The sequence below is a fragment of the Thunnus maccoyii genome, chromosome 23 (genome assembly GCF_910596095.1).
Source record: "Thunnus maccoyii chromosome 23, fThuMac1.1, whole genome shotgun sequence".
NCBI classification, from domain to species: Eukaryota; Metazoa; Chordata; class Actinopteri; order Scombriformes; family Scombridae; genus Thunnus; species Thunnus maccoyii.
Genome location: NC_056555.1, coordinates 19,082,431 through 19,106,042, shown reverse-complemented (window position 1 = coordinate 19,106,042; position 23,612 = coordinate 19,082,431). Strand labels below are relative to the sequence as shown.

The window sequence follows — 23,612 nt, the reverse complement described above, 5'->3', positions numbered from 1 at the left end:
TGTCAGCCACAAAATGTCTGACAGAGCAGTATCTGTGTGGCATAAAGGCTCATGCACTGATGAACACGCACTATAACAGCAACAAAAGAGCGTCTGACGCTCGGGACAGACTGACAATGAAGGCAGAGATTGGTCTACGAGTACATCTGGTCCCGTAGACTTATTGTCATGCTAAATATCGCACACAAAATGATGACAAACCACACAAACGTAAAAGTTTGATAAGTTGAGCACTGATGTGAAAGGAAACCGGGGAACCACAGCACATTTATTTTCCAGGCTTGATAATAAGCAGCTACCGCGGCTACATTTTCCTCCATCTATCACTCCGCAAAGTCTCCTCTGCATATAATTTACTCTGTCGGATCAGGTTATTTGTCTGCAGTGTCACTTTTCTGACAGCTCGCCATAAACACTGGAATTATATATGACTGGTCAGGTCGCTGTCTCATTTCTGCAGCGATGAAACTCCGAGACAGATACTAGTGTCTTAATCCATCTCACAGGAGGCGGCAACAACAGGTGGTATCATGGCTCCAGTGATTTATTTATATGTTAAGTTATTTATTGTTTTAATAGTTTAATAATGATAATAATAATGTATTTTTATGGTTTTCTACAATTTATTTATTTTTGAATTGTTTATTTTTTTGTGGTTTTATTAATTTTTTTTGTTTAACTAAACATTATTTTATACTTTATGTTTTTGTAAAAAATATAATTATATTGTTTATTATCATAAGTATTCATTTTTATATTTTATTTAAAAGTTAAATGTATATTAATTAATCTTAATGTTTATTTTACAGTCATGTATTATTATTTATTTAATTTTACCATTTTATTCCTATTTTATGTTGTTTTATTGTGTATAATATTATGTTACTATCAATTTTTTATTTATTTATTTTTATTATTTTTTTAATTATCATATTTATTTGACATGTTTATTCAGTTATTAATTTAAAATATTTGTCTAATTTTATTTTTTATTAATTTTTAAGCATATTAAATGTATTAAATGTATTGTGAAATCTTTATTTTTAAATTTATTTTGTATATGTTCATTTAATTTTTTTATTTTTTTAATAATTCTGTTTATTTTGATTTATTTTTGTTTATTTTGATGTATTTTTTATTTCATGGTATGACATAATGTAATATTTTTCTTATTTTTCTTTTAGTTTGTTTTTATTGATATTATTATTTAAATCATTTGCTTACGTTTTATTACACTTTTACTTTATCTTAAAATGTTTATTTTTAATGTTTATATTTATGGTCAAACACACAGAATGGGACATTCATTTGATACCATAAACTACAACATTTACAGCCTGACATCATTCCTGACGCTTGAAGAAAATAAAAAATAAAATTCTGACATCCAATCCATCTCCCAGCGGGGGGAGTTATCTGGCACATCGCTCTCCTCGGTAACACTGGCTAACCTCTGGAGCGAGGTTTCTAAAACACATAAATACATCAACCGCGTTGCACTAAAACATGGATGAGCCCAATCTTTCCTAAGGAGAACTTATAGCAGGGCACTCTATCAGCCTCTTCTCCCATGAGGATGCAGGGATTTATACAGCAGCGAAGGCTCTCAAAAACCCTTACAAGGGGGTGAAAACCCTTGTAAGAGAGCCAGCCAGAGGTAAGGGTATGGATGGGGGGGTGTGCGGGTGGGGGGTGGGCGGTGGGTAGCCTGGGAAATGAAGGCATGATTGATGTTTCCTGGGCAATTTCACAGCCATCGACTTCCAGCAGAGAAGGAGAGAAACAAGCAGAAAGAAAAAGAACAACTGTCAACTGTTGCCAAATTCACACTAAAAACTCCTACAGGAAGTGATGTAGAGTCACCTTGAAATGTAAAAGTCAGTTTAATGGATACCGTTTCAAAGTTTTAGCTCCTTAAATACAAATCATGTATATAAATCTATAAATGCCACGTTTATAGATTCATTTACGCGTTTATTTCTACTTATTCTAGTCATCCATTGGTTTCCATTCCTCACTGTGTGGTATGAAAATCAATAAGCAGACTACTAAGTTGTGTACTCATGCATACAAAAGAGAAATATCTGCAAATAATTCATATCTTCTGACGTTCTTAGTACGAGGTCAGCTTACTGGAAGACGCATCTTGTGTCCTTCATCAGCCACCATTGTCTCCAATACAATACAGCACGTTTATATAACAAATTTGGTTTCCTAATTATGTTGTGATGGAAAATGGAAATGCTGCCTGGATTCTGTTTCAAAGGCAACATTTTTTTTGTTTTTTGGGTTTGTTTGGGGTTTTTTTGAGCCAAGGAAGTGTTCTCATACTTCAAGTCATTGTGGAGTTTTTCTGTATTAAACCAAGAACACAATCTTTCCCAAACTAATGCTTTAGTTACAATGATATACAGAATATATACCGTATATGTGGGATGTGGATATCATATGTGGCCTCATGATGTTCATAAAAACAGTAATCCTGCCGGCATTATGCATCCTTCAAATGGTTCAGATATTATCATGTGACCTCAATATGGAAATTCAGGTCAGTATATCATAAATAAAAAAAGATATAGACCATTTCCAAGGTCAATGATGAACCTTCAATCTCAATGAATATTTTGAATCATTTATTTTTTATTCCCATTGCAGGATACTTTAAAGGGAACGATGGTGACCTAAAACAGCTTTTAGGTTATATTTAAACTATTTTTTTTAACATAAAACTGCATAGATTAATTGTTGAAGACATTTATCAATGAAAAAAGCCAAAAATTTGCCGATTTCAGCTTCTCAAATATGAGGATTTGCTGCTATTCTCTGTTTTGTATCATTGAAAATGAAATATTTTTAGATTTTAGACTGTTGGATGTCACCTTGGTTGGTTTTTTTTTTGGATAATTTTATGGTTTTTCACTATTTTCTCACTTTTTTATAGTTTAAATGAATAACTGATTAATCATAAAAACCAACTGACGGATGACTCAATAATAGAAAAATAATCATTGCAATCACTGCAGCCCTAAAAGTTTCCCTGTTATTTTGTAGTTCATACTCATATTGACTCAGCCTGACTCACACGTTGAAGCCAAGCTCTCACCGAACAAAACGCGGGTCAGGAAGAGAGATGCTACCACCCCCTTGATGATACATTCACGTGTGAAAACAAGCCAAAAAAAAAACAAACAAACTGTATTTCGACGACGACGATATCGGGCAGCCTCTGGGACATCGTGATGGATTGTGGGTACTGATGAGATTGAGTGTCTGTTTTGAGAGTGTGGGAAAAAATCTGCTGCAGTGAAGCCCGAGGATTATCTACTTTGAATGTGTGGAAGCAGGAATGGTGGCGTGCAAGCTGGCTTGTGTAGGTGTACATTAGCATAGGTGAATGAGTTCCTCGGTGAATAAACTTGGCAGCGCAGGATATGCATGAAAACCTATCTGTGCACTTTCTGATGGCTGTGCTCCGAGAGTAAAGCTGTCTGACACATAAATTATCATTTTTTTACCCTTTTTTTTTTTTTGCTGTTACATTAACATGATGATATTATTACTATATGAGACGGCTTTGAGAAAATCTGTAACTAAATCAAACAAAAAATAGACCAGATACTGTAAGTTACACAAGCTTTCTTTGTCAGACAAAGGTGCAGCAGCAGCAACAGGTGAGTGACAATACTGCATTGTTCACCGGCACTTATAACCCGTGTGTGTGTGTGTGTGTGTGTGTGTGTGTGTGTGTGTGTGTGTGTGTGTGTGTGTGGTCCAGGTATTCCTAGCGTAGTGGGGACGTAAATCTGTTTACACAGTCATGTTGTGCCTCCTTTATGGGGACAAAAAGCAAGGCCCCTTAATGTAAAATCATTAATTTTAGGGTGATGACTTGGTTTAAAGTTAAGGTTAGTTTAGGGTTATGTCAAGGTTAGGGTAAGGTTAGGGTTATGGTTATGCATGTGGTGGTCATGGTTAAGGTTAGGATAAGTCTCCAGGAAATGAATGTGACACAATGTGATGTCCTCTGAAGTGATGGAAACACGACTGTGTATATGTATGTGTGTGTGTGTGTGTGTGTGTGTGTGTGTGTGTGTGTGTGTGTGTGTGTGCGTGCTCTTGTACTTCTGTCTAGACATTGTTGTTCTACTTTCTATTTCTGTTCTCCTACATTTTTATTGCAAAGTTTCTTTTTCAGGATAATGTCATCTATTTGAAAATGAAGATATATTTGATATATTATAATTTACGGTGGATTATATATATACATAAACAGCTTAAAAACTTTATTAAAATTCTGAAGGTGTCCAATATGAGAGCTCATTACAGAACAGTGATCCAACTAATCAGTGAAATCTGTGAGCTTTTTGGTGTAACGTCAGCATCATAATAATACAGCAACTACCACAATGTGGAAGTATCTTAAAGTGCAATGCTACCGACGGCCACTAGATGCCAGCTACAATTGACTCAAATTCAAAAAGTGCCAATTTCTCTCTGGAAATATTGAGTGAGTCATTGTTTTTTTCAACAAGTCATTATCTCTAAATTCAAGTTTCAAGTCAAACCACATCACTAACATCTCTGACTTCATAGCAGCCAAGAGTCATAACTTAGATTGTGAAAAGTTTACAAAAGCATCATAAACGATAAATATAGCCTCATCAAAGAGAATGAGACACAACCGGCTGATTATTTCATTATCGATTAATCTGTTGATTATTTTCCGATTAATTGAAGAGTTGTTTGGTTTAAAGAATGTCAGAAAAATGGTGAAAAATGTCCAACACTGTTTCCCAAAGCCCAAAATGTATCCTGAAATGTCTTTTTTTGTCCCGCCCAACAGCCCACAACCCAAAGATATTCAGTTTACTATCATAGAGGACTAAATAAACCACAAAATATTCACATTTAAGAAGCTGGAACCAGAGAATTTGGGCGTTTTTTCTAAAAAAAAAAAAAAAAAAAGACTTAAAAGGCTTAATCGATCATTGCAGTTCTATGTGTTGCTTCGATACGTGATTTACAACTAAGCATGACAGCTCATTTTTCTTGGAAGGGGCAGAGATCTCTATACTTGTAGTCCTCACAAATATAGAAATAAACATGTCTTATGCTGTCCTGTTGAGATCTAGTGGGAGTTATGATATCTTGCAAAAATGAAGAGATTTTGCTCACCTTCGCTATTTTAAAGGATTAGTTTGGAGCTGAAACTTGAATTTAGAGTCTGATTAGAATTGATTTAAGGTCCAGGAAAGAGCCCAAATATGCATGCCGAGGTGTGTTTTACGACTGTAATTACTAAACACTCCCACAGGTGCAGTAATAAAAAATATGCAGGAGTGACTGTATGTGTCCAGACACCTGTTTCAGTGTCGATATGCACGTCCGCATTAAGTCAGTTATTGGCAATGAATCAGAGCGCAGTAAACCGGAGCTGTGATGCAACCTGTCTGCACCACGTTGTGTCTCTACTTGTCTGTCAGCCAAAGAGCCATAGGATGACGCAAAACAGGTTCAACGAGACCGGTGACAGGAGAGAGAAATTAAAATATAAAAGGAACCTCAAGGGGAAATTATAATTTGTTATTATGCAATAATGTGTTAACGTTACAGGTGTACATAACACATGTATTATGAGGCACTCCACAAACAAAGCAACCAAGCTTGGCTACAGAACAAAACGAGGATGAATGATGCTATCACTGGGAAAATATTTGTTTCACACACACACCCAAATTCCTTTTTTAGTTTTTTAGTTTCAGTTTCAACTCTCCTTAAAAAACAAAGCTCTGCTGGACTTCTTGGAGTTGATTTTTAGGACTCAGTGGAACTTCTTGTTTGCATTTTGTCTCTGCTTTGTATTGATTTCATCTTTTTATTTCCCCACATTAGTTCTAATGAACTCCTTTTCTTTATAAATCATCCAATTCCTGAACATAAACACTAAATTTATCCATTTATCCTCTTCACTGAGTGTTGGCAGGCCAGTAACGCTATCCAAACTATTACTGACATAAGTGTTTCTCATGATTAGATTCATGCATTAAAAAAAGTAAAATGTCAAACCCATTTCAGGTGATCATATTCATCAGCAACATGGTGATTTTTAGCCGTACACAACCCCTCCAATCACTTACCAACGCCACTTTGTATGGAAACACGGATCCCTAGTTTAAACCAATCTTCCACTCAAAAATACCAAATTTAGCTGCATATCTTTTACAGTTTGAAATCATTATTTCGCCTTGTGGCTGCTACATGCTCTCATTATTTTTAGCTGCCCTCGTTAAGAAAAAAAAAACAGCTTTTAGAGGAGAGGACAAGACATGAGGCATCAAATGTCTAATTAAAGGACCAGTGTGTAAGATTTAGTGGCATCTAGCAGTGAGGTTGCAACCAAATGAATAAACCTTCCCTCAACCTCCCCATCCAAGCATGGAGAACCTACAGTGGCCAGGAAACTCACGAAAGGTCCTCTCTAGAGCAAGTCTTTGGTTTGTCTACTGTAGAAACATGGCGGTGCAACATGGCGGTCTCAGTGGAGGAGGACCTGCTCCCTATGTAGATATAAAGGGCTCATTTTAAGCTAACGAAAACAAAACAATTCACATTTTCATGGGATTATACACTAATTAAAATATACTTATGAATATAATATTCCATTTCTGCCATTTCCTCTTCCGCTAGATGCCACTAAATCTTACACACTGGTCCTTTAAACATCAATAAAGGGTCAAAGGTTCAGGAGAAAAGTCACCGATGGGGGCTGGTGGGTGCAACAACCATGCACTGATTGCACTGAGCAGAAGTTCGCCTTGTACCTTTCCTTTCAACGTCTCTCTTGTAATCGTTATGAAATACCTCATGTCAGTAGGAGGAACTGTTCCTGCCTACACAATAGCAGTGAACAAAATTGCTACATCTTCATACGAGTTGTAAGAAACTCAGGAATACTGAAGTGGGACTGGTGTTTGTCACTGTCGTTGTTTCTCAATGACTGCTCATTGAGAAGCGGCTTATGTAACAGCTTTAAAAGAAACAAAAAAAAAAAGGTGTTCCTTTTGTTATTGTGGGCCGTGTGAGCCGGCGATTGCACTTGTCACGACAGGATTAAGTGGTAGAGTCGGCAAACAAAGCAGAGCAGGGGAGGGAGATTGCTTTCCAAGTTTCATACAAGTGTGGGTCTTAATCACCAAGGGTATTTCCCTAGACTCCATTACCCAGAATGCTAGGTATCCCTATCATTGGCCTGTTTCGTGTCACTGTGGCACCAGATGGTTCTCCCTAGAGCAAGGAGCCTAATTTCCCATCACCACCTGGGAACAGCCAGAAACTGATCCCACACTCAGCCCTCGTTAATTAAATGCCGTAATGGCATGCAGTAGCCGCCTGTCCTGTCAGGATACAACACAGCACAACACAGTAAAACCCCGTGGCTCAGGGACACGCACCATGTGCAGCAGGCTCTATTTATCTGTGTTCACTTTAATGACCAGTGCAACATTTACTCTCTACTCTCCCTTTCCACTTCCCGATGGCAAGTGGGCGTAACCATGCAATCACAAAACATAACATAACATCTATTCGCTTATAGCTGAGTGTTTGAAATGAATATCATGATATTAATATTTTCATATAGGGCTGCAACAAACAATTATTTATATTATTATTTTATCGTGATTTTAGTTGTTTGGACGATGAAATGTCAGAAAATGGTGAAAAATGTCTATCAATGTTTTGTTTTGTCTCAATCAACAGTCTATAACCCAAAGATATCCAATTTACCATCATAGTGGACTAAAGAAATCACAAAATATTCACTTTTTAAGAAGCTGGAACCAGATCATTTTTGTTTTTGTTTTTTTTTTACAAAATGACTCAAAAGAATCAATCGATTAAAAAAACATCTGCAGATAAATTATCTGGCAATCAGCTATTTGATGAGCTGACTAATCGTTGCAGCTCTGGTCTTATGTGTAAATTACTTTTTATTTACAATTTCCTGTGAAACCACTGAATTAAATAGGATAATTTTGTAAAATGATATAATCATATTGTTACAATATGATTTAACTGTATGTCAATAGATGATAATATTTAGCTCAGGCCTAAAAAAAAATAGTGAAAATGTCCGACACAAGTTCATACAAATAAGTAGACATGTTGAAATTCCTTCTTTAGTCCGACCAAGTCGAATACAAAGATATTTATATGTAACAAAAAATCTAAGCTCAAAGGTACACTTACTGGCATTTCAACTAAGGCTTTTAACAGCCTCTCATTGTCTTAATTCGGCAAATTCCTCATCTGCTGAATGAAAACAGCAGTTGAAAGCTCCAAAATGCTAGGAAGTGGACCTTTGAGCTTAGATTATTTTGTTACATGACACTGTTAGAGAAAAGCATTTGAGATGCAGTAACCAGGAAATTGACTATTGAAATTGTCAGTAATCAAATCAAACTATTAATGCATTGTTTCAGCACAACTGTTGTGATTTCAGCCAGATCAACATATAAGTTGGTCTGACAGAGATCAGGACGGGAAGATACAGCACTACATACTATAAAAGTTGTTGTAAAATAGTGAAAACCACCATATTCATTCAAACATCTGGTATCTCTGCTTTCTGTCTGCAATCTTGAAGAGGAGACTTAACTGTACTGTATACTGAGAAGCTTCTCTCGGTACATAATTTTCAGGTATGACACACGTATTACATAATTCAATGCATGTGGACAAAGTATGTGTTCTTAGTAAGCCTATGGATAAAAACTGTGTAAAGGAGATCCACCACTGCTGTCCACCAGCTGAGGGAAATCATCTGTGAGGTGTTTTGTATGAAATCATCCAACTAGCAGAAATGCTAACATTCAGCTCTTAATCTGTTTTGATCCCTTAAAACCAACCTACTGCAGCTCCTCCACGCTTGAATTACAGCCAAAAGAAAGTAAACAAAAAAGGTTATTGCCTTCTGGTTGAGGCCACAGTGAAGTTCAAAATGACAATACATGAAAAGGAAAAAGTGCAGTTCTACTCTGAATCGGTTCCTGTCTAAGTGTTGACATGCAAGCAGGAAAAGCACTGTCAAAAAGCCTTTCTTGTTGATTCTCGCAAAGCCTTTAATCACTGCTGCTAGAACATGACGGACAGACGAATGGAAGCCAAGTAATCATGTCAGAGTTTTGAGTAATCTGTGCTTATCAAGGCTGTCGGGAGACATCGGCTAACTATCACATTGAACAAAAATGTGACCAAACCTACAGGAAGGTGCCAACACAAAAGGTACAAACAAACCGAGGGCCACTGAAGACAGTGAGCCACCGCAAGGAAACATATAAAAGACTTTGTGCACAGGGTAAAGAAGAGACACATAAAAGACTTCCTGTTTGCGTAGGAAGTTCTCATAAAATTTACAGGAAACCAGTAGAGAAGAAGTGCCAACTTTCAGAATGAAAGGACAGATTTGTACAGCAGGGGGGAAGGTGGGCTAGAGAGGGAGGGTGAGATTTGTTTTTCCTACCGCATGTGTTTTGAAGAAGAATGGATGTCACATCTACAATGTGCATTGGAAAACTACCCAATAAATGTTAAATGGATATGGCTGACAACTTTCTATATTTTTCTTATTGTCAACAAATCTCATGTGCGGAGCCAAACCAACAATGAAGTCATCCTACTTAGAAGTATTGTGTGTGTGTATCCGAAGCCTGATCTTATTCCTCTGTGCCGTAGACCTCCGTTGTTGTCCAAAAACTATTAAAAACACATTCCCACACATGCTCAGTGGCGTCTGCCGTACACAGAACTACTCTCCAGAGACTGAAAATGAGATCACTGTTATTAGTCTTTGGAGCCGTTTCTAAACAAACTACGGCTGCAAATACTGCAGCCAGAGGCCAGGTAGGAAGTAGGATCAATTCATTAATGGTTTGGCTCTGCACATGAGATTTGTTGACAACAAGAGAAATATAGAGAATCACCAGCCTCATCCTTTATGTTGCAAAAAAAAGAGATTATTGCTAAGAAATCTTTACATGTATCGCTGTTTTTTGTTTTGACTTGTGCAATTATTCAGTCATAATTGACATTTCCTAAAAGAAGGACTATCATTTATACTTTTTGCAGGGACATTAATTACATTAGTTTTCTCTTGGGGTTGTGAATTTTTGATTCTGATTGACGATGACAGTTTGCAGTACAGTCGTGACTCAAAGCAGCTAACATAGCCGGTTATCATCTATGTTACTTCTTGACCTTTTTGTGCACTTTTGAATGACTCGACTTTGGAGATGTCAACATTTTGCACTTAAATTTTATGAAAAAACAAAAATTGATATTGATGGAATTTATTTAATATATCGTACAGTTGTACATTCACATATACAGGGCTTTGGCGTTGTTCGATCAGTAGTGCATGTCTCCTAGCAACTCAGATGTCAGTCAACTGTTGCCATGGGAAACACCCTTCCAGAGGGTTGAAGCTTTAAAACTGCTCCTAAAAAAATATGTCAAAAAATAGTTTTATCCTGTTTTGCAAAATGGAAAAATACGCACAACAACCACATGTGACATTATAGTGTATTTTCTTACACAAAAAGTGAAGGGAATTCAAATTTCAGTTCGACTTGAAGTGTAAAAAGGGAGGCGAGAGCAGAAATAGTCTGGAGGAAAGAAGCCAGTGGAGAGATATACATCTGTCACTTTTATTCATTTTGAAGTACAGTCAACAGTGAGGCAGACATCAATAACTGCACACATAGTCTGCACAGAGCACTCAGAACAATACAAATGTGACGCTGCATTTAGAGATCTGTTTGATACATTTTGTTTGTGATTTGAATGTATTTCTGCTCACATATAAACAACTTTAACTCCAGGAGTGTGTGTGGTAAATGCATGTAATAATAGCACAGGAGGATAATAAGCATAAGGGGAAGCTGTGATTGATGCCTGCTGCTTTTAAAAAACAACTCACACGGTACTGGAACAATGTAAGTCATCTGCCCGCTGCCTGAATTTTTACATAATTCAGTAGCACAAGGGGTGGGTAGCAATGAGTAACCAAACTAAGCTTGAATACATTGTTGAAGTGATATGATTGCATCCAACTTTACATATATGTTTCCTAACAACTGCTTTGATGAAACATTTAACTCAAGAGGGTGATTTTTTTTCTTTTCTTCTAATCAAATCTTACAATGAGGGCCTGCCTACCTAATGCTTTTTTAATGCTAAATCTGTGAGGTCATGTTGGTTTCACCTTAAGAAATTCCCCTTTTTGATAGCGTGAGATAAACACAGTTAAAGTGATACCGCCTATGTACTGAGCACATGTTAAAAAAAGCAATCATGAAAAGTCCCAGAAATACAGACACAACCTCTGACTCAATAAATGAGGATGTGTTTTTTACACCAACATCCTGATTCCCCGTCCATGAATGACATCAGTGTTACTGAACGCCAAATATTTCACAATCAGTCAACTCATACTCATATAGTAACATCTGACTCTCAGAACTGCTCAATAGCTTCGGTCATGGTAATGTTTTCCTAGTTTTGATGTTAGTGTCTGACTGTTAAGAAATGTCAGGGACAACTCAAACCAGGCTAGGTTTTATTGTTCGAAAAAGAAATTCTCAAGGATTAGCGCTTTCTAAAGCACAAAGAAGAGCTTTGTGAGCTACAGAGCATGAAAAAAATTGTTTGTTCTTAAGGTGTGATCAAAAGAATCATCAGTGAAAACAGTAAAACAGGCTGAGTGCAACAAGAGTGTATGGGGTGATAACAGAAATGTACAGCCACCTCACAGGAAGGAAAACATACAGTATAGCTGACAGGATAGAAAGTGGTTTTCCCCGCAGATGCAATCTGACAGATTTTACCTCACAGCATCACCAACTACATAATTCAGCGTCACAGCAGCTCAACAAAGTCACACATTTGATTGTAAATCACTTTCTTTTCACTTCTGCTGTATTTCAGATATGTTTGAGCTGTGTGATTTAGGGCCTTGCCTGTAATTTATTTTAGCTTAGACATTTTTTTTACATAGTTTTCAATTCTCCCAAAATACAAAAAGTTATCTTTCCACTTATCCCTAGTCATGCAGATAGTTTTTTGTTGGATACCAAGGTTTTGAAATATCAGTTTCTGAGATTTCTGATGCCGCCACGGTGCAGGTTCAGTTGTGATGTTCAAAATAGCTTTTGAAAAACTTAACAGCAACTTCTATTTCTCTATGTGGAAATATGTACGCTGAAATTGCACCCATATTTTATGGTATTGCATTTTGTGACACACCTTGTAACTGGTTTTGAAAGGCGCAACAGAAATAAAATTTACTTACTTACAATCTTCAGCCAACTTGGTTTAGTGTGTTAGCATGGTATCATTTGCTAATTTGCACTGAAAACAAACTACAACTGAGACTGATGGGAGTGACATTAGTTTTTCAGGTATTTCATCACCAAAATATTGGAGAAATTCCAATTTTGACTTGGCGCTAGATGAAAAGTAACAAGATCACCACAGTCACTTAACATTATCATAAGAGCACTTATGTCTGTACCAAATCTAATGGCAATCCATTCAATATATGTTGAGGCATTTCACTAAAAACCATCATGGTGGCTTCAGAGGAAAAGTAAGGGGATCACCAAAGTCTGTATGATTCATCGTCTGGGAACCTTGACTGTCAGCACAAAATTTTATGACAATCCTTCCAGTAGTTGCTGAGATATTTCAGTCTTGACCAAAGTATCGGACTGACCAACAAGTTTCATATACTACTAAAATATTGAAGTGCATAAGAAGGGGAAGACAAAAATTCCGTTTGATCTGCAATTAAAAGTGAAACCAAACCTTTGAAAATCTGTTTTAATCATTTGAGTGAACTGACTCTTCAGTGCATGTGGTGGTTGACATTATCCTTTAACAATATGACTCTCCTCACATATAAAAAATAAAGGTGCAAACATGTATTTGAAAACTACAGAGTAAAAAACAGGAAATTATTACTTTAGTTAAAACTATATGTTGCATCACAACCCTATCAGTAGAGAATTCATTTTTTTTTTGTAGTCCTGACAGATGACATCAAATAACACAGTATGTTCTGACAGCTGCTGTCACAAGTTGTGTCGACATCAAAAGAGCCCCAGTGAGTCTCAGACTTTCAGGATGTGTCTCATCTCACCGCGCTGGCGTCTTCGTGCTGTGTATTTGCTAAACTTTGTATGTACAATTAGGTCAATTTGACACCGCAGTATTGTTTCCATTGAATTCTTCCCTACCCGCTGAGGCGTGAGTTCACAAAGAACTCATCAAACACGGCTAACTCCAGTAACAATCAGACACCTGTTGTACCGACATCACTCCTGTAGCACAGGTCAAAGGTCAACAGATGGAGATGATTACACACAACAGTGACTGCATGTCTTTCAACATGGTCTTGAGCAGAGTGTGAAAAATACAGAGAAAGAGAAAACTACTACACACATGGGACGTCCTTTCTTTTACTTCCTTACAATGTTATCTGAGAACCAACACAGAAAGTCAAAGAAACGTCCCCTTCTGTGCACTGCTGTCTTATCACAGCTGTTATTGAGCAACTATTCGACGCGACGGCCACAATATTGATAACACACACGCCTACAATTACAGGAAAACCCAGATGTGTGAGAAACAAATGTGAATTACCCACTCATTTGATTTTTACCACACAGAACCACAATTAAAGTGTTTTATTATCAGGTATATTATCTATATTAATGCTTTCCATTGGAGGGAAAATACAAAAAGACCAAAGTGATATGTCAGTTACGCCCAACATCTTTTTTTGGATGAGGAAATAGTTTCAAAACTGGGGAAAGAGGTTAAAATGTCTCATTAGTGTGCTGCAGAGAGGGTATGTTTTTTAATCCAAATGGTCAGAGGTGTCTTCTGGAAATACTTTAAACCTACTGTAGGTGTTTTTAAATACCTCTCTGGGTTTTAAAAGATCACCAGGGATTTATCTTTCAGAAGCAGATAAGCATTGCTCTGTGTCTTGAATGTAATATAAATACATCAAACGTACAAACCAAGGTTATGTATGCCAGTGAACTAATACAGCACATGCCAGTAGATGTTTAAAAAAGATTTAGCTTATTTGACTGTATTGGACTGTGAATGCTAACATTAGCCACTGAGCTGTTAGCTTGACTAGTAGCTGATGTCTACCTCTGAACTGGGCTAATTTTACTTTTTGATGAACTTCTACACCAACTATTTCCTCACTTTCCTCAAAATCTGGTCTGCAAGAGTAGACTTAGGGTCACAAGAAAGCCCCTTTTGAATGTCAATTTTTAATCTTAGCTAGCTAGTGTTAGCTAGCTGGCTGAATTTAGGGTGTAGTGTCATTGTATCCACAATCTTTCACTCTGCTCTGCCTTTTACGTCCTATTTCTACTGTACGCACATTATATTTTATGATTTTGATATTTAATGAATATTACTATACCTGAAATATACATTATTTCTACTTTTAAAATTATGTGCACAATGCTATGTTCCCATTTTTGATTTTACATTTTCATTATTGTTGGTAGACATTGATTTGGATGTTTTTCAGGCAGTTGGTCAGAGAAAGACAAATAGCACATCTGCAATTATACTAAAAAAAATCTGCATTCATATTAGTGTCTGACCAATAAATCTGCCAGGCTGTGAGACCTATATCAGCCAACATTGTTTCCATATTGGTAGCAATCTATCAACTGATAAATATCAATATATTGCATTACAGAAACTATAAATATGGTACATTGAGCTAGCACTACCAAGCTTGTTTAAAAAAAAAAGTTTAAAAAATAAATATCGGCCAATATGTTGTTATCAGATTATTGAAATTCTCAAATATTGATATTGTTATCAGCCTCAAAAATCAATTATCAGTTGGGATATAAATCATAGTGACATCCGAGGTCTAACCATTGTCCTTTTTTGATGACATAAACACTCAAATGTACTCACATCCAACATCATTAACATCCTGACATTCCTTCAAAACTATGTAATCCTGCAGGAATCTCTGAGAAGTTGTTTGATGTAGTTTTTCTGATCAGCCATGTAGACTTCTGTGCTGAGACTGTAGAAACATGTCGCCATCAAGGACGAGTGACGCAACAACTTACTTTGTCCAACTGTTCAATAAGGAGCCATGGCTGTGACAGTCCACAGGTCTGAATGTCTAGAAGACATTTTATCTGCAACCACGCAGACCAATCAGATGAATCATGCTGACGTGAACCTGCACAACGGGTATTAAAGATGAATGAGAAGAATTATAATCTTTGTTCTCTCCATTTCCCTGGTGTTTCCCGTCGCTAATTCCTAATCTTAATGACTACCAGATAAGCACAAGTGTTAATTAAAGAGAGCTGCATGGTAATTATATCTCTGAGGGACCTGCGCCAATGCCCCCTCACCACCACCTCATTCCAGCTGACACTCCAGTCTAGTTTTCCTCCCTCACAACATTAAGCATTCACTGCTCTCACACTTCTCTCATTATCTCATCCTGACCCAGTGCTTTCACCTACTTTCTCAAAATGGAAAGGGGATCCACGCTCCAATGACATGGAAGTAATAAAACCACAAAATTTTGGGCTCATCCCTGTTGCCCAGGGCAGAGTTATAGGTGTTATTGGAATTCCTACTAGCGAAGCATATGAAATGAAAGTCAATATTTTTACAAGCCGGTAACATGAAGAGAAAACTAGAAACGGATGCAGCTCATAAAATACATCTCAGCCCCTGAAAACAACCTGAAATAACTTCACAATTACTGATGTCTTTCCCTGAAAATGAGCCGGTGTGGTGTGTGGAGGGGTGTGGGTGCAGCCTTTGGTCTTATGAAATTACTATGACATAAAAATCCATCACAACCTTGCCTGCTCGGGTGTTTGCATCCCCACCAGAATGACAGCAATCTGTCAGCTCCTCTGTGAGTCCACCCCAAGGATGAGAAGGACAGGCGGAAAAATAATAACAGAATGGACAACAAAGGCTTTGCCAGAATCATGTGGTTATGAGTTGAGCTTATTAAAAACCACAGTGGAAAATAAATATGCAAGCACCGAGCCCGCCTCCTAGCAGAAAACACAATAAAATATGGTGTGAAAGACAGAGAGAGAAGAAGGAGGGAGAACAGACGCCCCACTGCTAATTTAATAGACCGACTATAGCGAGCTATGCAATTCCATTATGTTGTGTCATCTGTCCCGCGGAGGTTGGATCAGTTCCTTGGGGAAGGTCACGGCAAATGACAGACATCATCAGATACAATCAAGTCATTCGGGATTCCAAATTTAACAGCCACCCCGGCAGGTTTGGAAGCTGATGACCATGCTGTTTGTTTCTGACGTCACTTGTCATTTGATGGTTTAACGTGACTGAGAAGAGAGAGTCCAACATGGGGAATCCTTGTTGAAAGCTATACATACAGATTCAGATATTCACCTGTAGCATTTCTGCATACAATATTTGTACGATATCGCATGAAAGGTTAGACCACCTGATTTGCACTATGTATGTACTACTGGCATAATATGATAAAATTGCAGCTTAGGATAGAGTTAAGGTTTGGGTTAAAGCAGCTATAATCAATACTTTTATACTGACTGCTTGTATGTGAAAGTACTGACTTTGCAGTTCCCATCAGCTCTATGAAGCTTTATAGCATGTTTCAACTCACTGTTTTGGTTTTACGGCACCCACAACTTCTCTCTAAAAACTCCCTGAGAGACGTAAAATAAACAACTGCTTACTAAGACGTTTGCATATCAACATAAAAGGTGATAATGTGTCAATGTTGGGTTTACAGCTTGTTTTTTCTGCCCCCAAGTGGCCAAAAGATAACACTATTGCAGGTTTAAGGTTGGATAACTACAACAACTTGGTTTGCTTTAGCTTTAGCAGTTACATAAGAAAAATAACTCCAGAAAACTTTAGTGTAAGTTTGGAACATTAACCCCTGGATGTAAGAGCTGTGTGAAAATTCCTCACCAGAGAAAAAGCCAAGACCAATTTTTACATTTTCCTATGAGCGGCATCTTGTGATCATGCAAAAATGACCGTTTTCTCTCAGAATCAAAGGCAGGAGTAGCATAACTCATAGCACCGCAAAAACAAAGTTGAATAAACAAAGCATGTGACTCTGACAGAGAACACTGTGGTTTGAATCTTTTCTCCTCTTAGTTATTTGACCACATGACTACAATATTTCCCTAATCCCTTACTTTGAACAAGTTGATTTAATTACCTACATTTAGAGGTGGCAGATCAGAAAACACTTATATGAATTGTTTCTGTACTGGTCATATAGGTTGTTTTGCTGCCAATTAAATCAACCTACTGTATTTTGTCAATCTGGTAGGTGGACTTGTTGATGAAAACATCACAGCGAGCTATTTCCTCTTTCAGTCATGAGGCCTGCCTCCTGCTTTACGTGACTTGAAGGACATAATAAGAAATTACAGTTAGTTGTTTTCTTTCATAACTCGAGTTTTGTTATGAGAGCTTCCTATTCTCACATCGTTTTGTTTTTATTTTTACTTTCTACAGCAGTCTTTTAACATCTCCACCTAATCCACCACCTGTAGACAGTTAAGCATGTTATAGGTGTTACTACTTTCAGAATTAGTGTTTGTAAGCACATCAAAAACCCCATGAGAGATACATAAGATACCTACATAAAAAGCTTGAATCTGTGCACTCTGAATTCATATACACAAAGTGTCCTTTTTCCTATAATGGTAAATGTTAGAAATCCTATATATATATATATAATCAGAATGTACCAGCGTATATTACTGAAAAAAAAGGGATGTAAAGAAAAGCTTCCACTTACTCCAGCTCATTAGTCAGAGCAAAGAGGCTGTCATGTATGGTAAGTGGGAGTGCAGAGCAACATGGATTTAGTCATTATGTGCTGCACCGCTTTTGTTCCCAGGTAAAAATTTTAGACAGGAGACCGTGCCTCTCACAAGAGGGGTTACCCTGCTTGCTCCCACCTCTCACTCGCATCAGCTTTGTTTGCAGAGGCTCAACACAACACAGTGAAAAGGAGAAATTACACACAAACGAGCGAATGATGTTTAAAGGTCTGACATTTACAGTGTGAAAGATATTTTTCATATTTTTCAGTTCATGGTCGAGGCTGTCAACTACAGCATCTTGAAATGTTTGATAAGAAACAGTAGGTCACATTTTTCGCCTTCATAACTGTCACAGAGTGACATCATGCTGTTGCGCCTGAGTGCAAATTGTAGCCTCCTCTGCACCAGCAGGAAATGATGCGTTCGGCGGGTAGGAGTGGAGGGGGATGCATGCTTGGCACTGCATCTTGTCTACAGAGTGGTACCTGTTTCTCTGCTACATTTTCAAGACAAAGCAGTTGTGTGCAGCATTGTCGAATGAAGACGTATAAGAGGGTTTATGAGGGGATTAAATGGTGAGACGGAGAGTCCCTCGACCAGTTTGTTATTCATATCAGAGCTGCAACGATTACAAAATTAACTAATTAGTCAATCGGCAGCAAATTAAACTGCCACTATTTTAATAACCTATCAATCGTTTCAGGTATTTTTCAAGCACAAACACCAAACATTCCCTGATTCCAGCTTCTCAAATGTGATGATTTTCTGCTTTTCAGCGTTTTAAATTAATGTAGAAAATAATCTACAGATAAATCAATAAAGAAAATAATGATAGTTGCACCTCTGATTCAGTTTTATGTTCTTATTCTTTTGTGTGTTTGTGTTGTTGTTGTGTGGGTTGTACATGACAAAGACTAAAAGGTTTGGATTATAGAGAAGAACCTGTTACATTAGAAAAATAACCTGCATCCATGAAATTGAATTTGATATGACTCAGGAACCTATGAGAGACATTTCAGATCAATTTTTCTTCATACAGCTTCTGGAACAATCCTTCTCTGATGGGCTATTATGGAGGCACGGCTCATCCACAAGACAGGTTGCACACGTGAAAAATTCCTCTCACTGCCGACATCTTTGTCTCTCCACCTCCATCAAGTTCACTTATAAGTGCTGACAGAAAACAATCACACTGCAACAATTAGCAAAAGAGCTGCAATACCCAAGGATTTTTTTTTTTTGGTCAATATTGCACAGACCAGTTTGGCACTCAGTTAAAGAATAGCATTTCAAGTCCCTTCTGCTTTATAGTTTCAGCCAGCTCATTCAGGGCTTTGGATAAGAGGGCCAACCCACACTGACAGCTTACACCTTCTGCAGTGAGACAGTAATAGCATTACCAACAAGGCCAGCACACAATATAAACACAAATCCTGTTTCTGCAACATCACGACACACATAACATCTCTGCACACCACGCACCTCTGAGAGTCTCTGATTGGATGAACTACTGAATCAAAAACAATCATTAACATTAACATTATTGTCTCTAATTAAAGTCTGAGAACACAACAGCTTCAAAGAATTAGAAGTTTGAGCTTGTTTGATCTTTTTAGACCATAAATACCTATTCTGACTGTTGCTGCTGCTGCTGCTGCTGCTGGTGGGGGGTGGGAGGGGGGGCTGTCATAACCAAGATAGGAAGCTCCTGTTTCAGAGGTGGGCCTTGAGGTCTAAACTGAGAGTAATAAATATTCAAGAAACTGTCAAGTCCTTTTGTTTGGAGTGCAATTACACGAGCTAGAGAAGCAGTGGTTGTTCCCCGGCATAATTACACCGTTAATAGTCCTTTTCCAACACGGTTCACCAAGCAGATTATCACTTTACGCACTGCAAAAAGTAGCTCATCGATCACGTATTCGGATTTAAACTTGTAATGTCCTCCAAACAAATAAATAGGCTAAAACTTGAAAGGGAGGTATTTGTTTTTGATTAAATCCAGTTTTATTGAATCAAGCTTCATTGCTACCAAGTGAGTCATCACTAAGTCATGATACAGCCACTTGTTTCTAGATATTTCTTAGAACAGAGGACACCCATCAGATATAAGTGGTAGCCTACTTGTCTTAAGGGGAAACGACTGATTATGATTATATGGATTACATAGTGGATTTTACAGTGGATGGGGAGTGTTGACTGAATACACAAATAAGCCCCCAGCACGGACCACCAGTGGTTCAGAGTCCAATTATGTTTCATTGAATCATATTTCAACAATTAACCAATGATTGGCATGTTATATGTTCTTTTTTTGTTAACTTTTCTTACCACTTGAATTCTTGCCACATATGAGATGCTGGTAGGGCTGCAGCAGACCCCAGATCTCCGAGTCGTTGTTGATGGCTTGCTCCAGTGACTCCAGCGTAAACTTGGGGACCCCGTTGTCCCTCTCCACCAGCGCGCTGCGCAGGACGCGGCTGAACACCTCTCTGAACAGACTCTCCATGCAGGCGGAGAGGTATATGGCAGCGTGTTCGTGGATCCTGAGGGCCACCCGACTATCAACCATCCACCTGAAGAACTTCCCCACGGAGAAGACCAGCCCGCAGCGCGCCGACTTGCCTCGGCTGAACTTGTCCCCGGTGCTCATGTTGTAGAGGGAAAGGGCGCTGAGAGCCGCCGTGATGCAGTTGACGGAGATGGTCCATGAGAGCACCACCTTGATGGCGCTCTGGATCTCATACTTGGTGCACTTGGCGTAGCGCAGGCTGAGCCGCTGCGCCTCCCGGGCCACCCTCACCAGCGCGCGGCTGATGAGAGCCGATAGCCGCGCCAGGACCTCGGGTGGCGGGTTGCCTACCATCAGCTCCTCGTCTTTCCTCAGTGCGCCCTCCACCTCGCCGAGGCTCCATGGCACGTCCTCCAGCTCGGGCAGCTTGGCGCACTGACCCGAGCACTCCAGTATCTCCGTGTCCTCCGCCAGGACGGTGTTGACTGTGTCCAAACTGTTCTGTCTGCTATGCATGGATTCCGTCAGATGCCAGCAGTTGCCCCCATGCGGAAAGGACTGATGCGTGTCGGAGCAGCACAGCGACACGCTGGACGATCTGACCGAGTCCGCGGCTCCACCATAACCAGAATCAAGCGTTAAATCCTCCAGCGTCCTCACGACTGTCTTACCATTGCCTGCCATAACTGCACCGCATACTGTTGGGTATGCTTGGTCTCTCAATTAAATGCCACAAACTCGTTTTGGTGTTTTCGGTGTTCAGCCGCTGTCCGAGGGCTTAACTGTATATTCCCCGCATGAAAAAACATAAATGAGTGAAACGACAGAAGTGAGCCTTTTACTTTCCTCCTTCTCTAAGTGGCTGGATGTCTTCGATCTCCTCTTGTCCACAACTTCATACGCGTAACCGGAGAGCGCACAAACCCTCGGCGCTCACTGCAACAAGCGCAGAACAGGCAGGACTCCGATAGGGAGGAGGGGCCTGGAGCCCCGCGGGCTAAAACAAGCCAATCCGCATCTCCATCAGCGTTGACTGACACACACAACCGGCTACCTTTCGGCAACGACTACCTGCTGCTGGAGAAACATAACTGCAGAATTAGAGATACACACGTAGGCTGCTGTGCCAACCAATCTGTTATTTGTAGTATAGCTGCAGTGAAGTGATCATGGCAGTGTCAGGATGAGAGGTGGATCCCCAGCTGAGACAACACATGGTGGAAATGTGAATTATGATGGTGGGAAGAAAATTAGGAGAAAAATATAGGACTGCCTGTTTTATTTTGAAATTCAGGTGATAGATCACATTTTCAGAGTCCAAATGGAGGAGAGTGTCACAATTTGAGCAGTCCCTTTTTTGATAAATATCATTTATTTTTCTAGGTACCTACAGCCATGCAGCAGTTTCCCCACCTTTTTATTTACTATCGTGGATTACCAGCTCTGTTGGTGTCAGTAAAGAGTGGACTTGTGATTTAAAGTGGAAATAATTTCAATTAATCATAGATTTTCATCCACAATATTGACACATACCAAGGAAGTTGCAATTTCTCTCATACTGCTCAACTAATAATGATAATAACACACTGCCAGACTTCCACTTTAAGCTTTATAGAATCTGGATGAAATACCAAATTTCTGAATGAACCTCACAATCTGTTTTGATTGATTCTGAATGGCGAAATGATGAAATACACAGTCCTGGGTCCTGCAGAGACAAGCTGCTGTTTTCTGGCATGCATACTTACAGGAGTCCACTATTGATCATTTTAATTGAGCAGTGAAAGCGGGTCTGCAGCAGAAGTAGCTTTTCTCCAGATCCCTATAAATATTTTAATGTTCAAAGCACGTTGCTCTGAGCTTTTCGAGATCAGAGATGTAACTTCTTCCAACGTCCATTGCTAACCAAGACCTGCAGTCCTGCTTCTGGGTGTAGCACTACTTTATCATCATCATCATAAGGATTTATCGTCCATAAGACAATGTTTTTGTCAGGCCATAAAAACAAAGAGTGAGCGAGTTGAATTCTGAGGACATGCTGAGAGGAACAGTTGGTGGACCGATGATTCATCCATTCTGCTGGGGCTTCTCCTTGTACGTCTGAGCTGGACCAACCATCTGCCACATTGCCTAACATGCCAAAGGCCCTTTCATATTTTCTTTGCATGACACTGCACTACTCATGCCAAAAACTGCCAAAACCTACATCGGACTCAAGGCGTACATTGATGTTTTTGAGAAATGATGTGATGCTCGCTGACAGATAAACTCACTGATTGATAAATAACATTACCAGAATCAAGATGTCCAGTATGTTTTTTGAGCAAAGAATATATTAATATGTCAAGACCCTTCACAGAAATGCACTGTGCTTCTAAATGCTATTGGATAAGATGTTTTGGGATGAAAAGGACCAATTTAGCAAGATTTCTGTTGACTGAATATCAATTATTTAGCTGTAAAATGGGAAGATATTGAATTCCAATGAGGATAATCTCTGGAGAACGTGTATGATTGATTCCGTTATTGATGAAATTACGCATTTTGATCAAGAACTCCAATTATAAAGAGGTTTCCATGTAAGCAGATGTCACTATGAGAACAATCCTGTTCTCCATTCTGTGACATTAACCGAGTTCCTCCTCAGCAGCGTGCCACCGCCACGAGCTCTTGATGCAATGCAGCATATCTTGCTGACTAACTCAGGTGAGAGCGGTGGAGGTGGGCAGCTGTCAGCTGCTTCTCTACATGCACTGTGGTCCTCTAAAGCTTGCCCTCACTTATTAAGCCTTGGTTGCCTGGTAACAGCAAAATGATCATGATTTTCCCAGCAAGATGATAAATTGTTAGTATTTTGCCAGCAGAATGACTGTATCACATGATTGCGCTTCTCTAGTCATTCGATACAGTCACGTTTTTTCATGTAGTGATTTATGAATTCATGTTTTTTTAGATTTGCATTTATGTGATGGGCTTTATGTTATAATCTTTAGCCTTGAGTATATTGTTTTACAGTGACTTATCTCTGTATATTGTAGAATTCTTCTTTGACTTGTTTTAATATTTTTACATATTTTGTTCTTATTTGACTGTACTGTTCAAATAAAGTTATTATTTCTAATACCTCCAAAGTCGACATACATGTACTGTATATACACTCACCGGCCACTTCATTAGGTACATCT

At 38.7% G+C, this 23,612-nt stretch overlaps 1 protein-coding gene across 1 annotated transcript in view; it reads right to left on the bottom strand.

Moving 5' to 3' along the window:
• LOC121890896 (ankyrin repeat and BTB/POZ domain-containing protein BTBD11-A) overlaps nt 1-21,472 on the bottom strand; it is a 196,101-nt gene extending 174,629 nt beyond the window's left edge. Inside the window, exon 1 of the mRNA XM_042403522.1 lies at nt 20,247-21,472. Within this exon, the coding sequence (XP_042259456.1) occupies nt 20,247-21,111 (865 nt within the window). The 5' untranslated portion in view covers nt 21,112-21,472. The remainder of the gene's footprint in view (nt 1-20,246) is intronic.
• Between the last annotated feature and the right edge of the window lie 2,140 nt (nt 21,473-23,612).